The 17,643-nt window shown below is 39.5% G+C and overlaps 1 protein-coding gene across 3 annotated transcripts in view; it reads left to right on the top strand.

Moving 5' to 3' along the window:
* Window positions 1-1,400: 1,400 nt before the first annotated feature.
* The window catches only part of PARD3B (par-3 family cell polarity regulator beta), a 504,041-nt gene continuing 487,798 nt past the window's right edge, over window positions 1,401-17,643 (top strand). For 2 of the 3 annotated variants that reach the window (XM_053471717.1, XM_053471716.1), the window contains exon 1: window positions 1,402-1,549. In XM_053471717.1, coding sequence (XP_053327692.1) covers window positions 1,430-1,549 — 120 coding nt within the window. In that variant the 5' untranslated portion in view covers window positions 1,402-1,429. Of the gene's footprint in view, window positions 1,550-17,643 lie in introns of all 3 variants that reach the window. The other variant, XM_053471715.1, reaches the window with a different exon arrangement.

Below are 17,643 nucleotides of genomic sequence, written 5' to 3'. Positions count from 1 at the left end.
AATTCACTGAACTCCAATGGCCTCCTTAGTCACCAGATCTCAATCCAATAGAGCACCTTTGGGAGGTGGTGGAACGGGAGATTCGCATCATGGATGTGCAGCCGCCAAATCTGCAGCAACTGCGTGATGCCATCGTGTCCGTATGGACCAAAATCTCTGAGGAAAGTTTCCAGCACCTTGTAGAAAGTATACCACAAAGATTGAAGGCAGTTCTGCAGGCAAAAGGGGGTCCAACCAGTACTAGCAAAGTGTACCTAATAAAGTCGCCAGTGAGTGTATATTATACAGGTCCAGTGAAGCACCTCTCCCTTTAGTGAATAGCCCTCCTATGTGTATTTTACCTTATAACTTTTGATCCTATTCATTCACCTTTATTTTTATTACTCATTTGATTATAAATTCTCTCCTTCCATCCTCAGTAACATCATTCTCACTTAAATAAACCATTTAAGTTTCTATAAATTCTCAGAAATGCAGCTTTATAGAGCTCTATGGAACGCCAAGGAACTTTTCACCTGTTACCCCTATCGCTGCAGAATGCGCTACTGCACACGTTGGAGACAGAGTTGAAGCTGCAGTGTAGCTCACATGCCTCTGTCTGTAGCGGCCAGTCTTTCTATTCTCTGTATAGAATACGTTATACCCCCGTTCCCATTATTTTCACTTTCCCTCTTCTTTTCCCCTGTGCCTCCCCTTCGCCTTTATGTGGCCGCTCGCAGCACAGTGCAGGGGGAAGGGCTGCCAGGTCTAGCAGCAGTATCCTCCCCTGTCTCCCGTTCCATAGGAGTCTCTCCTCCTTCGGTGGTGACACAATCTCCATCTGCTCCTCCCTTGCTGCGTTGCCTGCCTGGGAATCCCGGCCCTGAACCAACACTTTTCCAACCCGCGACTTTTTAAAGCTTCTTAACCTCTGACAAAGCCCCTTTAACTCCCACCTGGGGCCACAAACAAACGCGACCGACCCAGCCCATCCTGAGGAACTGCCGCGGCTTCCTCATTCCGCCTTAATGCCCTCATCAGCCACTCGCTGTCCTTCCGCCTTCAAAGAGGGCTTTGCACCTATTCCCGGGGGAGACTGCAGCCACCGGCCCGGACACTAGTAGGAAATAACGCCGTGTGTATTTCTGTTTGTTTGCCGCAACTTTTCTACGAACTTTCCGAGAACCAAGTAATCAAACACCTGCACTTTCGTAGCGTTTAATTACTGCTTCTAATTAATGAAACGTATTCTCCCCCCAATGGAGAAAACATAATTATGGAGTATGTTGGCTTGAACCTGTAAGAACTTCAAGACTGTGCACCTGTTGCTAGCAGGGAACAGCAGTGGGCAACTGACTGATAACTGGCTTTTGGGATTTAGCAATTTCTTCCTTTTTCTATTTTTTGGCAGTTTTTTTATTATTATTATTTTTGGTGAAAGGCAGTCATTATGAAAGTAACAGTCTGTTTTGGGAAGACTGCCATTGTGGTTCCTTGCAAGGATGGAAAGATGAGCATGAGAGAGTTAATCCAGCAAGCTGCGCAGAGGTACATCAAAGCCCGAGAAAAAGTAAGATCTGTTCATTTTGATGAAAACAAAAATCATTATTTGTATGGCCTGCTTTTGTTTTCCGTTAACATCATTTGGTTCATTTTCTTCCTCTTTGACAGCAGTGGACCTGCAGGTTCTGTAATAGGCCCACTTGACAGCAAGCCTTACACTTCAGTATTATTTCCCTTAATAAAATAAATCCCTTCAGCAGTTGCTTGTTTTTTGTGATTTTTCATATTTTGTTACTGTGTATAGAAGATTTTTTACAATACAGAAAGTTGTTTTTCTTTTTAGAATAGTAGAACCAAGGTTTTTTTCAAATCATTGTTACCATAATATGTTGCAATTGTACTAGGGGACCTAAGGTCACCCATGTTTACATTGATGTACATATGCTTAGTTTTTTTGGGATGTATGGACACAGCCAATTTTAAATGGTGATGTGATTTAGGTCACTTGGGATGATTAAATTTACTCAGATTACAGATTGTATCCATCATATGCGATTTCTGAAGCATGACATCACATGCCATAACGTCTTGGCAAATACCTGTTTGGTTTTGTAAGATTGTAAGCTTCTTTCAAATTGCTATGTTATGCACTACTTGCTATGTCCTCTTTACCCATTGCACAGCGCTACGGAATATGATGGTGCTATATACAACACTAAGTTCCCCTGTCAACAGAAAAAACAGGTACCATTTCATCTGAACACTGCACTAGGGACGTTGTCAACAAATGCATAGGTCAAATGGCATCTGATGGTGAAGTTTCTTGTTAAAATCTGTGTATTCTGCATATACACTACAGCTATGATTACCGAGTGGCCTACAGGTGCCCTCAAAGTCATCTTATCAATATAGCAAGGAATGAAAAAGTCCAATCAGGATCATTTCATTGGTTGCTATGTTGTTAAGATCCAGTTTTGAACATTTCACCATAATGAGTTTTTATTGTGCATATTTTATGCACTGTGTTCTGTATGAGAGCATTGTGTAGCCCACCTGGCAGCCATGGAAGAACATTTCTGGTAGGTATATAGTTTTAAGTGTATACATTGAGGATAGTTTTTACAATATAATGTATATCTAAGATTACAAATTACCTAACAATGTGTATTTTTGACCTGCCATGTTAAAGGTACACTCACAGCCATCCTGGTCCTTTGTTGGGGCAGATTAAGAATGCACATTATACTACTTACTAAATAAAATGGGCTGAGGCAATAGACTGTCGATTGAAACGTAATGCATCTTTCTAATGTTTAAACTTTATAACGACAATGTTACATGGATTCAAGTATAGTGTACATCTGTTTCCAGTGGTGTGTTCTGGCCTGGCATGAGTAGGCCTAGGCAGCAGGTCCAGGGGCAGATTGCGCTTTTGGGATTACACGCAATGCTTGGCATCTGCAGAGGTAGGAACAGGAGGAGCTCACCCGACACTGGTCCAGGGCAGTGCCTAATGTGAAGTGTCTCAATGTGGTAATCACTAGAAAGCACTTACTTTTTAGATCTGATTAATCTTAAATTGACACCCCAGCATCCAATGTATGACTGAGGCTTGGAATTATTAAATTCTAATACTAATATTAATTTTTAAGCAGTGTATTGAAGTGTAGCTCCAGAACAAGTTTTTACATATTTGGCACAAAAAACAAAAAATGTATTCATTTCACCAAGGGTTTTATTTTACCCAAACTCTGAGTTGAAGGATCCTTGTGAATATTATCTTGTGGTATTCTCACGAACTCACTTGGTCAGGAGAAACTTACTAAAGGAGACCTTTCACTTACCATGGTTCAAGGTTGCTAGCGCTGAGAATCACGAGATTTAAAATTTAACCACACATGAAGAACCACCCCTTTACAGTGGTCACGTATGGATTTTTTGTGACTAATGCAAATTATTACAATCCTTTCATTGACTAAGTACTAGAATAAGAAACTCTTACTCTTTTTATTCTTCCAAAGTGGTACATTACCTACTTTATACTAATCACTTTACAACATAGAAATGTTTATGAAACATGATAGTTATGTGTTATTTTGATTTATTATGCAACTGAAAACTTTGCCCAATGGGCATATATTTCCTCTAATATTAGCAACTGTGTTTACTAAAGCCCATTGCTAAATTTTACCCATAGAGAAATAAGGTATGCTTTTTAGCTGAAAATTAAAATTGCAAAATATGTACAAAGTGCAAACAATGCTACAACTACTGAATATTAAAGCAGACATACATAAGATGTGTAAAACAAATATATGTAAATAATATATATATGTAAATAAATATATATACACTCACATCTCTATAGAGGAAATGCATGCCACTAAAATGCACTTGGTGTATGTCAAATACATATAAAGTCAGAGCATTAATTTAACCACATAAGAGCTGACATTACTTTAAAAATCCCAAAGCATTTCTTGTCTAGGAGTTATCTGGCCTCATTAGCAGAGAACACATTCAGTATTGCCTCAAGTTATGACTGTCTGGCACACCTGTTCCACCTGCAAATGTGTATGAATGAGTTTCCCTGCTGAATCTCTGCTGCAGATTTCTGCTGGGTACACGATCACCACAGGCTAATAGTATGTACAGTGCTGAAGGAAAAAAGTACCAAATGCTAACAAATACAAAGCATGATTGACGCACACATTGTACGTCTGTGTGTGTGTATATATATATATATATATATATATATATCTCTGTGTTAGAAGATATGTTGTGAATGAGAAGTGCAGACAGATGTAAGGATCGCACATGATCCTAAAGGGAGTGGATGCCTGTTTGCCGCTCCATGAGATGTTCAGATGAAAGCTCTGCCCACGCAATGTGAGATTTTTTAGAAGTGATAAATAAGCGAGGTAGTAGTCTACTTTCTATCTAACTCTGTTCCATTACCCACCTAGATTTCCTTATTTATTACCCCCCATAGTGTAGGTGAGGGATACCTCTTTTGCTTTGCTTGTTGATGCTAGTTATTACCCTCAGAATGGGCTTGGTATGGAAGGATTTTACATTGTATGAAGTGCTATACATAGAATAATTCACTTTCCTCGTTTTTTAAATCCTTTGCTTTGTAGAACATACATCAAGCTGACCATAAATCACCAAAAATGTTTTTCTTGTTGGGTTGATAACCCAGCTCACTAATGTGGTGATACGTAGAGGTTAAAAGGGGACAGTGACAAAGAGGTCGCTGTACATAAACAATGGAGAATGTTAATTGCTGACTTAGATTAACAAAAATCCCTTACTCAGTATATGAAGACAAATAATGTTTGTAGCTGTATAGAAACTCTTCAGTGCTTGCTCGGGTGCTTACACAAAATGTCAACACAGGCCATAATTCTGGAAGAAGGGATGAAATCACTGGTAAGAGATGCTCCATTACTATAGTAATACTGTATACGTAGATTTTTTCCCCCTTGTACTTTTATTGTGCTCATTCCAGGTTTAGGAATCGGTGTCCAAGTTATGTTTGAGTATGTGCCCAAGCAACTATAGGCAGCCTATAGCAAACGTCATTGTAGATAGAGCTAGAGCGGCATTGCTGGCCAGCATTGTGTTAACAGGATTGTAACAAACAAGTCCAAATGCAATAATATGTCTACATTTCTGCTAGGATTGTACATAGAGTATAATTTCTCTTGGCCATTTTTATGGGAAATACAAAACAAGGTGGTTGTTTTTTTTTGTTTTGTGGGGTTTTTTTTTTTTGTTTTTTTTAGTAATCCTATTGGTGTCATTTTCCTCCAAATTATTTGTATTTGTGTATCAAATGTATGTGAAATTTGTTTTCTTTCATTTAAATTATCGAAGGAAGATGTGTGAGGGAAAAACTTTTGCTTTTGGTTACCCTGTTATGTGCAGGTCTGTGAATGTCTAGAAGTCCATTAGCTGATAATAGTATAAAATCTATTTTTCACAGAATTGTTGACTTTGTCCTCTATTAAGTGGACTACAAAAGTAATTGCAGCCATGAATAATATTCTGTGTAGGCAACATGAATTAAATCCATGTTTTATAATTACAGTCAGTCTGACATTGACTGTAAAGCAAAATCAGAAATGCCAAAGTTCTACCAGGTACACTGTGCTTTGATCTATACACCACTACAAACAAACAGCTAGCAAAAGCATAGCTCGAGAGCTGCACCTTTTTGCTTGTTATGGAAGATCTATTACATTATAACTGTATTATCACACTCTTGAAAAAGCCCCCTCATTGATTGAACATCAGTATTAGCTGTTTTATGAATTCCGTTTGTGTGTTTTTGTAATCTGCCTTTACGTTTTCATTACATTCAATTGTACCTTTAATTGTTAGGATTATGAGCTGTTGAAGAAATTGTATTATGTCCCTGATCTCTACTCTTGTTTGACAAAAGTGGAATCTGGAGAAGTAACGTGAATACTGTGTATGTGCGGTGTCATGTACCTTACTGTCAGGGTGGGAGAGGTCGCTGCATGGGAATCTTGCAATACCAGTTTTAACTGTTACAGCTTGGTTAGAAAAATCCCTTAATAAGAATAGAAGGGATGCAGTGTTTTTACGTGGCTGTAGATGTCCTCCCTTCAATGGCTAAGCTTTTATTACGTAGTCTTTGTCAATCTTGCGTTTTTTCCAACCTTAAAGATTAGAATGTCTACAAGTATTCATTGCAAGGCAGGGACAACTCTGACCCTTGAAATTTACTCCTAACTCTGCTGAAGTTTATAGAAAAAAAAGTCACTACAATAACTTCTTATGCAAAACCATACGTCCTAGCTTTTTAGAACCTTCTGAAAAGGGAACTGCCATGGAAACAAAATCTGCTTTAGCAATATAGTACTATACTGTAAAACTAAACAAAAGCATTGGCTATACAATTTCTTTATCTATTAGCAATGCTCATAAAGTTTGTTCCTCCATACGCTTTCCTTTCTGGGGGAAAAAAACAAGTCTTCTGGCTTGTCTGGTGTTTGTAGATTAGTGTTCAGCAATGCTTCTACTACCCCTTTAATTGTAAGTGGAAGGGTTTTCCATCACCTTTACCCACCATAACTTTGGTTATTGGTATTTCTTGTGCTCCCTCACGTATTAAGCCAGGATCACAACCTCATGCTGACAAGTCCCATTAAGGACGAAACAGCTGTCCATGAGTGGTGATCTGGCTACTGCACCTCTTTCCCGAGTTTTGTCTAAAGGCTGTCCTGTACAGCGGGCAATTACTTTTAAGGGATCCATGTATAAAGTAGGTATAGAGGCAAAAGGTGGTCATTGTTGACCTTGTTTGCATGCACCTACCCAGAATCCCTTGTTGTTGTGGCAGCACCATGAGATTTCTGAGGAAAAAAACTAGCCTTCTGGCTTGTCTGGTGTTTGTAGATTAGTGTTTAGCAATGCTTCTACAACCCCCTTAATTTTAAGTGGAAGGGTTTTCCATCACCTTTACCCACCATAACTTGTGTTATTGGTATTTCTTACACTTTCCTTAGTCAAAGTGTCAGTACCTGGGTGATAAAAACTGAGCCATTCTATTGTCTACCAGGCAGTAGGATAAGGAGTTAGGGTATTTGTATATTTGATTCGACATAAAAGAGCTACATACAAATGGCTGATATGCAGCTGCCTGAAAAAATATACCGTATTGGCCCGAATATAGGCCGCACTTTTTTCCCCCACTTTAAGTCTTTAAAGTGGGGGTGCGGCCTATATTCGGGGTCTAGCGCCCGACACCCGGGACATGCAGTCCCGGGCGCCGGGCAGGCAGCGGGGTTAGGATACAGATCCCCCGCAGCGGTGCAGGGGACCTGCATCCTACTGTCTGATACGCTCAGACAGCCTCCCCTGCCGGCACTTTCCACGGGGGGGAGTACCGGCACGGGAGGTTGTCTAAGCGCATCGCACGGACGTTCACCGGCAGCGACGATGCGCCGTTGCCGGTGAACGTGCGCACGATGCATTCTAACCCCCCCCCGACTTACCAGGGCAGACTCCCGGGTGTCTTGCAGGGCCGGCGGAAGACATCTACGCCATACGCGTATACAACTTCCGGTGCCGGCACTTCCGCTGAGTGCCGGCACCGGGAGTTGTATACACCATGTGCATAGATGTCCCCCTCCGGCCCCGTAAGACACCCGGGAGTCTGCTCTGGTAAGTCGGGGGGGGGGGACAGAGTGGCAGCATATCGCGGGGAGGACAGAGTGGCAGCGTATCTCGAGGGGGGGGAGGACACAGTGGCAGTGTATCTCGAGGTGGGGGAGGACAGAGTGGCAGCATATCTCGGGGAGGGGGAGAGGACAGAGTGGCAGCATATCTCGGAGGGGGAGAGGACAGAGTGGCAGCATATCTCGGGGGGGGGAGAGGACAGAGTGGCAGCATGTTTTTTGGTGCTTTTTTAAAGAAAAAAACTTTTTCTTTAAAAAAGCACCAAACTTTTAGGGTGCGGCCTATATACGGGGGCGGCCTATATCCGAGCCAATACGGTATTATGCAAAAGCTATTTCTGAAGACATATTTTTAATCTGATACTAGTAACAAAAACAAATATTAGAATCTTAAATGTCCACGTATTTAACTACAGCGACGCTGCATCATGGGGAGTCCTTCTGTCAGTTAGCAAAGATAAGGATATATTGTTTGATAATCTTTGCAGAACACTAATCCAGATACATTCCTTTAAACCATTAAGTGTTATTTACATATTAGCCATGCATATCAATTATCTGAGAGAATACTTTTTAAAAAGAAAACAGAGAAATGTCTACATGCTATAACTAAGGTTTTCGACATGCATATGTACCTACTAAGAAACTCCCCCGGTGTGACCCAGAGTCTCTGGGTGAGTTTCCTTTTTTTTTTAGAAGCAGGGGAGTCGTATCCGGCCACCACTCACTCCTGGCCCACCTAAGGATGACTTGGGCTTCGCCCCCACTCTTATGCATGAACTCTTCCCCGCTTACTTCCTGCTAACTGATTGCGTGAAAATGCACTCGCTGAGAGTGCTGGTACACTATCATTCAAGGAATGCCCAATCACATGATCAGGCATTGCCTTCTGTTAGGTGTCACTGCTGACACCCAAACGGAAGTTCACTTGAGGACAGGAGAGCTGGCTGATTGCAATTGTTATAGCCCTGCTTGCTGATCCCATTGTAATCTGTGCAAACTGATAAATTTTAAAAAATATATATTGGAAGCCCAGTAATGTCACCATGACATTACAGGTATAAAACATGTATGAGAGCTCTTAAGGCATGATTCTCCTCTTCCGTAACAAACACATGGTAAATATTACAAATAAACACTTTGTTCGTTCTGGTTATGAAAACCCCCATAACTAAAGGGGTTAAAAAACCCGAAACATATTTATATATAAAAAAAAATACAATTCTATTTTTCTAATACTATGGCAGTTGACTTGTATGTGATGCATACTCCTTACCCATCAATATTTACTTCCAGGTTCCTGGGACAAAGGGGATGGGGCCATGCAGCGCTGAGCTCTAGGCTACCCGACACAGATACCGGGTAGTTTGGAGCTCATTTACAAGCATTTAGGCTGTGTGTGTCTTAGACATACATAGTTAAAACGCAATGCTGCCTGTACGCAGTGTAATGCACTATATTTATGCCGAGATAGGTCCCAAAAAAACAGAAGTATCCCGGGAAATTTGAGTAAACGCTTTTAAAAACTCATGTAGTCACAGACCAGAAACCATATTTAATGAAACACACTTCTGGAACAGGTAACAATAAGAAAAGTATGTACACTGATGCGTGCAATACATTTCAGAGCAGGTTCACGTGTGTCTCACATTGTAGTTGGTGGCTCTGGCTTTATTTACCTTGCTGGGAAGAAGCATGAAAAGTTGTTTATCTAGCTATGCAGGTTCACAAGTGCCTCACATTCCAGTTAATGGTTCTTGCTTAATGTTGTTGGGAGGATGCCATAGAGAGTGTGCTGGCGCTAGCTGAGAGCGTGCTGGTGCTAGCTGAGCAAACTATATTTTTACACAGGACTGCAAAATAGCAAAAGATGCTTCTGTAATTAAGACTGGGTTGGTTAGTTTATTTCTTTTTGCTTTGAAATACACTTTTGTTTACATATAGTGTATATATTATTACTTTTGAGAATGCTACCAACTTTGTTCCAATTTTTATTTGTTTGTGCAAATCAGTATTGGTGTACTTTTTTTTTTTCTTTTCTCCCTATGCGTCCATCTGCTGCTCTGATTCAGTGTCTTGTGACTTGGATGGTGTCGCAAGAGGGAGTCAGAAGCAAGTTTCATAGTGTACTAAAACCTTTAGATCGAATAATTAAAACTTCTTAAAGAAAAAAGAAAACAAGCATATGTATATTTTACAATTTTATAAAACTTAACCTTATAATAAATGTTTAATCTTGGCTATTAACATTGTGTCTTAAATTTCTTTAAAATGCATTCTAGTCAGAAAAATAATCTTATTCTTATTGGCTGCCTAGAAATCATTGGCAGGAAAGTGCTTCCATTGAAACCAATGGGAGTGCTTTCTGCGCATGCTCATATGGATCTGAATAGACCCCCGTCGGCAGACTAGTGTTGAATATACCCTTGCAAATATGTATGTATGTATGTATGTATGTTCAGCCCAGGAAAGGCTTCTTCGTTATTCAACAGTAAGTATGATGTTTCTAATGCTACAGTTAGTTACATGCGTGTTAATTGGGCATTGTAGGCTGAATAGTACACTTATACTTGTGTATTTTATTAGAGAACTTGATTTTCCCCCTAGTCCAGTTGCATGCCTTAAAAGTGCCTTTTGAACGTGAGCCAGTCACCGTTCCTAATGTACAAAGCGCTAAGTAAACAGAAACCCTCCATTCTGCTGAATCCTGACCTGCTATGAGTCTTGTGAATAGGGGTTGAGGAACACCTGTCTCTTTAACAGAAAAGAACACAAATAGAGATATGAGACCGCATTGAACTTTGGAGCCCCCTCCTATCATCCTCACTGTGTATTGATTTTATTTTGCCATATTCTTTCTGGTTTTTTTTTGTTCTCTTCTCCCTTACCTCTGCTTCATTTTGCTCCTTCAGTACATATTTATTTTGTGTTATATATGTATATATGTGTTATAAACCATTATTTAATTATGGATTACTGCTGAGGAAACCTCTGTGGCCATAATGAGTTCTTAAACTTAGACAAACTCCAGTTTGATTCCTAAAATTATTATGTTATGATTGCAGGCTGAAGCTCATGTCCACCACTATGGTGGACACAGATGGAGGAGAAGTTTCTTCCGTACAAATACAAGAATTAAAAAAGAAAATGCTCAGATTGAACTATACCTTTTATACAGGGCTATCCTGACATGTCAAGCAGGAGAAGCTTACAACCAGCTCATGCCCTTCATAATGCATAGCAAAGTTGGTTAGTGAATAAAATGTTTTAAATTCAATAAATCCTCTCCCAGTCCCCTTAATTACGCATTGTACAGTTTTCTTTTTTTTTCTTTCTTTCCTTTTCTGAAAATAACTGTATAGGAACAGGTGTTGTTTGCTTAAGAATGCCATTCCGAGGCATAAAAATTAAAACTTTGTGTGTAATGAAATTGCTGTTTGTCTAAACTGGTCTTTCTTGCATGGTTTTAATATTTGCCTAAGAAAATCAGGTCAAATCGCGTTTGACTGTCTGTGCTACAGAACATATATTTATTATTCATGTCACCTGAATAGGGAGGTGAGAGAGGATAAAGTTAAAGGAGGAGAACAACCCGAGTATCTTCTGACCTTCAAACATTGCGGACAAAAGTAATTATCTGAAACATGTCCTCATTTAACTGGAGAGCCGTTTGGAATATATGGCTACTTTCCTTGTATTTCTCTGCAAAATTGTTTGCAAACTATAACGTTTTAGTTGTGTTTGAGGTTTCAGGTTTTGAGAAGTGAATACCTGTTTCTAGAATATAATAGTTACTCTGTGTGCTTATTTACTGCAATTCCTATACCGCGCATAGATCGCATGAATCGAACCCTGCTCCTGTAAGCTGTTCTTTTGCCATAATCTCCATGGGAGTTGTAGTTGAATATTTCAATGACCCTCAAGACAAGAAGAACAGATAACAGTAAAACAAATAGAATTGAGAGAAGCTGCCACATGCACCTATGTAATAGCAGTTATTAATGCCACTTTATTTTTAAGCTCACGTCCGTGCTATCTTAATCAGAGTATGTGTCGTATATTGCAGTTAAAGTGACAGTTTAAAGTCCTAGATATCCTCCCCACGGAAGAATGTATGTTGTGGGTACTTAAAGTGTTGGTAGATAAATACATTGCTTAACTTATGGAGAAGCTGCAGTAGAATGCCCCCAAGGTCCGAAGAGTTTTGCCACTGATTGGGTGTTGTACACATCTCATCGGCTGACCACATCTCCTGCTTTCCAGTATGCATTTGGGCTATACTCCACCAGTCCGCTCCCGTGCCGGCTCGTGGAAATGTTCCAGGGGTTTTTATTGAGACCCCATGCATGCATTGAAATCAATGGGGGTTCTTACCTGTCGCTGATTGGGTGTAAATTGGGCCACAGGGTGAGGGGTGTTGTGCTACAGCTCTGGAGCCTCAGCTTTATTCAAAGGTAATTATTTTTTTCAATATAGACTAATGCATATTTAGGGTACTTGCAAAGAACTTTAATATGCATTCTTCATTGGTGTGGCTTTATGGGACACTAGACTGTCCTTTTAACTGTTTGACAGTTTAGATCCTAGCATACTGCGGTACCTAGATATGCTTTAATTCATACTGTTTATATTAAATGAAGTATTGCCTCTTATGGATGTGCGTGTGTGGGGTTACAGAAGTATAGCATAGGTTGGGTTTATGAATAGGTTTAATTTGACATTACAGAGCTACGTCAGGCTTAAGGGTTTTCGTATTATTTAGTTCTTTAGCGGAGTCCTTTTTTGTTACCTTGTCCACCTGGCCTGATGATGTCATGGAATTTCTTTCTTTACTAGACAAAAAGGTGAAAGTATGTTCTTGAGAGCAAAAGACAGAATTAGTTTTCTGTTCTCACAGGGATAGGCAACATGGCTTCTCTGTCACCTTTTGTCCACTGAACTTAATTTCTGGTGTGTCAGACCAATATGTGCTTCTGAAAAGTCATTTCTTTTAAGCCAGGTTTGTATTACAAGATTCACTGGTGATTTCTAGCAGCATCTGATCTCATCCAAGTCCCTAGCTGCATTATCAGTGCAAAAATGAATGTGTCAGATTAATGGCACAAGGTTATTCTGTCACAAAACAATCTGCTACAAAAACATACTGATTTGTAGTGGTGTGTCAGTTGGTGTATTATATTTCTACACAGTGATTTAAAGGAATATTCATGTCATTTTCTTGACAAGCTCCCCCAATCTCTCCATGCCATATGATCTGCCATTTTCAGTTTGAAGGCCTGAAAAAAACACATGTAAATATTTTTGGACACAATATGGTAAACTTTTTTTTTTTTTGTTCAGATTTTGAAGGGACACAGGAAAGCATAATAAGGGGCTTCATAGGCATGACCATCTAAAATGTCCCTTGACCTTATCTATTCATAGATCTGATGGTCGCCTTCTCCAATTACAGGTCTCCCCAGTTTCAATATCTCCTCAAATTCTGTTTCATACCACAAATGGTCTTTCTTCTGCCATAGTCTGTTATTACCTTTACCAGAGGCCACTTTGTTCTACTATGTCCTTGTGTGCTGTTGTATTCCTCTGCTCGACAGCAGGCACTTGACAAAATGTCTAGCTCTGCCCACAGAAACAGTTTTTTAGGTCAGTATCGGTAACCTGTGAAAAAATGTTTATTAATAGTAAAAACAAAAAAGACACTTTAAAAGGAAATCTATTTTTTTAAAGATTTAGAGATGATTTTTAAAAATGTGTTATTATAAACCCATAATGTTTGTTTGCTTGTTACTGGCAAACTTCTTTAGTTTTAAATTGAAATGAGCAATGTTGGTATCTTATACAAAACTATGGTATGGTTTACTTTGTTACAAAATACCAGTCTTCACTTTTTATAATCCTTTTGTTCTTTCTGCTGTATTTCATTGCTGTCCTACTGCTCTATAATTTAAATATTTCCCTTGGTAACTTAATTTCTTATTCTCTTTCTATTTTTATGTTGTCAAGTACAGACAATGAGCACTTTTTACATGAAGCAGGCAGAATAGGAAGATAATGTTGTTGTATTATTCTAGGCTTATATATAAAATGATTAATTATAGCTTTGGCTTGAAATGAACCTTTTTGGAAATAGATGCCTTTGTTCACCCCTAACCTTCTTTCATAAAGCTTTGGGAACAGATAATATAACACAATAAGCAATTTGTTTCCTTGTGATCGCATGCTTTTCTGTTTAGCTACCACTCAGCACAATAATTCTGTGACTTTTGCGTTCATTTTAACATTGCCCGCACATCCTTTGGAATATTGGTTACAGAAACAATTCACATCTTCTATTTAAGTATCTAAGGTAGAAGACAAGGCATCACAATGTGTGCTAGGCACAAATGTCGTTGAACCATTGCATGGAATTTTTGACGTATATGCAACAAAAGGTGAAAGAGTGAAAAAGTTAACCATAATGTACCATGATCTTATGGTATCTGAAATGCACGCATTCTAGAAGTTTTTATAGTGAGATTAAACATTTACATAAGGCCTGTTTGATTAGCATTTTTTAGAGAGAGTATTTTTCATGCCATTGTGTGTGTGTGTAGACTCCAGTATCCTTACCACAGCCTTTTTTGGATTGTGTACTGGAGTATCAGCGTTCCACGCACCAGTTTGGGCTTCTGGCTCATGAGCTCATGGCCAGAGGGTTGTAGCTCCAAAGAATTTGTTGCAGCTCCACATATCCCTAGATCAAGCCTGCATTTCTTGTTACTATTCTGTCGGTTGCGTCAGTTTCATCCTGTATAAATTAGCAGGCATAACTAGTATGGTCACACATACAATTACTCATACAGTACTGTATTATTATTTAAAGCTGTCAAACACCTGACTACTTGACTTTCTAGAAAGCTTACAGGGAAGCAGACAGATGGGCGTCTTGTGCCTTCCTTCCAATGATGTTGCAAAAGGAATGCAGCGGAAGCCACTTAGCTGCTCAACATTTAGGAATAGGCATTCAGAGTTTTACCCAGCGCCTACCTGTTCCTGGTCCGGATATATTCCTTACACAGCTGATATTTAACTTCATAATTTTACTGAATGAGGAAGTATTTCTCAACTAAATGAGTAACACGCTGCAAACTGCTGCTCATGCATCTGATAAAACCACCTATTAATCCGTTAAAAATAGTGCAATTCACAGAGACCGCTTCTTGCAAAATGACTGCTCCTGGTGGTCTGAGAATTTATAAAATATATAGTATGAAAAGTAAAAAGTGCATAACCGGTAGATCACGATGAATAAAAGCAGGAGAAGCGTGCACATTATTTGAAAGAAATTGAGTTCATTTCAAGATGTGTTGTATTCACTGGGATATAAAATAAATGGTAAAATAAACCCTGCTTAACTATTAGCATAAAGTTGTAATAGTTCAAGAAGTTATTATAATAAAGCTCCACATTAATGGGACAGTTTAGTGCTCCATAAAGCCTCACTAACATCATACACATAGTACTTTGTGAGTTGATTAAGCTGTTACAGCTGTAAAGTTTTGGAGAAACTGCAGCTTCATAGCAACACCCCCCAGTGTATATACCATTATGTGATTATGACAGAAAAGATTAGATCATACTTTCATTGATTTTTGACCAACATAAACTATTTATTTCTCTAATTTATTGGACTTTTAATCGTATTTGATGAAAGGCGGATATGTATAATTTTACATGTGAAATAATAAGAGCCCTACAGAAAAGCAGTAAATGATAAATCTCTAGTTCCTATGCACAAAAAAACAAGTGTTTTCCTTTTCCTTGATCTTTGTCATCTGTGGTTAAAGATTGGCACGAGGCGAAGTTTGCAAGGAAGCTGTTGACCACTGATCAGGAAGTTATTTAGAATTGGTATGAGCATTACTCATCAAGACACAGTAACTTTGCCTGAAGAGCTCAGCGACTTTAAACTTGGCACGTCATGTCATAGGATGCCACCTTTGCCACATGTCGGTTTGTGACATTTATGCCCTGCTAGATTTGCCCCGGTCCACTGTAAGTGCCACTATTGTGAAACATCTAGGAGTAGCAGCCCAGCCACAAACCAGTAGACCATGTATACAATCAGCAGCCTTGCTCTGCTAGCCGAAGCCCATAGCGCATCTGCCCTCTGTAGCATCGCTCGATACAGAGTTCTAAACTCTGCAAAACAAATAAAGCACAAGTACTGTGTGTCGGGAGCTTCAATCAATTGGTTTCCACAGACAGGCAGCTGCACACAAGGCAAATTTCACGATGTGCAATGCCAAGCATCGGCTGGAGTAGTGTAAAGTAAGAATGCTTTCGGAAACAGACATGCTGGTTTTAGATTTTAGAACAATCGAATTAAATATTTGGTGTGACCACCCTTTCCCTTCAAAACAGCATCAGTTCTTCTAGGTAGACATGCTCACAGTTTTTAAGGAACTAGAACTAACCACAGTTCTTGTGTGGATTTAGGCAGCATTAGTTGCCTCTCTCTCTGCATATAATCTCAGACAGACTCAATGATGTTGAGGTCGGGGCTGTACATCACTTCCAGGACTTGTTCTTCGTTTCGCTGAGGATAAGTTCTTAATGACTTTGGCTGTATGTTTAGGGTTGTTGTCATGCCGCAGAATAAATGTGGGGCAAATCACATGCCTACCTGATGGAATTGCATGATGGGTATCTGCCTGTACTTCTCAACATTGAGGAGCCCATTAATTCTGACTAAATCCCTGACTGTTCATGCTTAATTGTTATATGCAGACACTCATTCTTGTACCACTCTTAAATTGTCTTCTACTATAGCCAAATATTTCAGATTTTGACCTATGAGTCCAGAGAACCTGCTGCTATTTTTCTGCACCCCAGTAATTGTGTTTTCGTGAATAGTGGAGTTGCTTTGGCCTTGTTTCCATGTCAGGTATGGCTTTTTGGCCGCAATTTTTTTTGGTGGTCCTCTGTTAATCCTGCTCTGCCCCTGTGCACAAAGCACGGTCCATTAAGATATGGTTTGGTGTGAAATAACTCAAGTTTCAAATCTTTTTGAAAACCTTTCCAAAAGAATGGAGGCTGTTACAGCTACAAAGGGTGGGCAGTGCCATACATTTATAACCATGGTGTTGGAATGAGATGTGCAGCAAGTACATATACGTGTGATGGTCAACAGTTCACATACATTTGATCATATAGTGTATGTCAATCTACATGAGTGGTAGTCTACAGACAGGAAGATTTCCGAATGTTTACTTTTTACATGTTAAGACATTCATCTTTTTCGATGAAGTAAACAAAGGCTTTTAAATAATTGCATTATCTCCGTTTGCGGTATCTGTTGCAAGCTTAAGCTAACTGGTCTCGCTGAAACACAGTCCACAACAATGAACTGGTGGCTAGCCGAGGTTGAGTGAAATAGTCTAATAGCAGTTCTAGTCATTTTATCTGGGCCTTATTTAATGTTTGCAATTTTTTTCAGCTTCCCATGAATCAACAGGATTTATTAAATCACATGTTAACCCCCGGTTGGCCATGCATTGACTAGAGCAGGGGTGTCCAGCTGCTGCAGGACTACATCTCCCATAATGCTCTTTGAGCTAAGGGGCTGGCTGAGGAGGATTGGAGATGTAGTCCTGCAGCAGCCGGAGGGCCGCAGGTTGGACGCCCCTGGACTACAGTTATCCACACACATACTGTGCTAGTGGATTATTATAATGCAGTTCCAAAGGTCAGGTTTAGTAACTGGGTTAATGAGTAGACTGGTAAAACCTTAGTAAATCTCAGTTAAGCATAAAGGTTTGGTGCCCCACTAAACTGTATTTTTCTGTAATTTGCGGCTTTTTTACTGAACGTAAAAATCGGTAGACGAAGGTTTTAAACTCCAGTCTTCTGACTCATCAGAGTTGAGGATAGTTCTTAACAGGTCACTCAGTGATACACTATGCTAATTGTT

The sequence above is a fragment of the Spea bombifrons genome, chromosome 7 (genome assembly GCF_027358695.1).
Source record: "Spea bombifrons isolate aSpeBom1 chromosome 7, aSpeBom1.2.pri, whole genome shotgun sequence".
In the NCBI taxonomy this organism is placed as follows: Eukaryota; Metazoa; Chordata; class Amphibia; order Anura; family Pelobatidae; genus Spea; species Spea bombifrons.
Note: the sequence above shows the minus strand (reverse complement) of the source record. Positions and strands in the feature narration are given on the sequence as shown.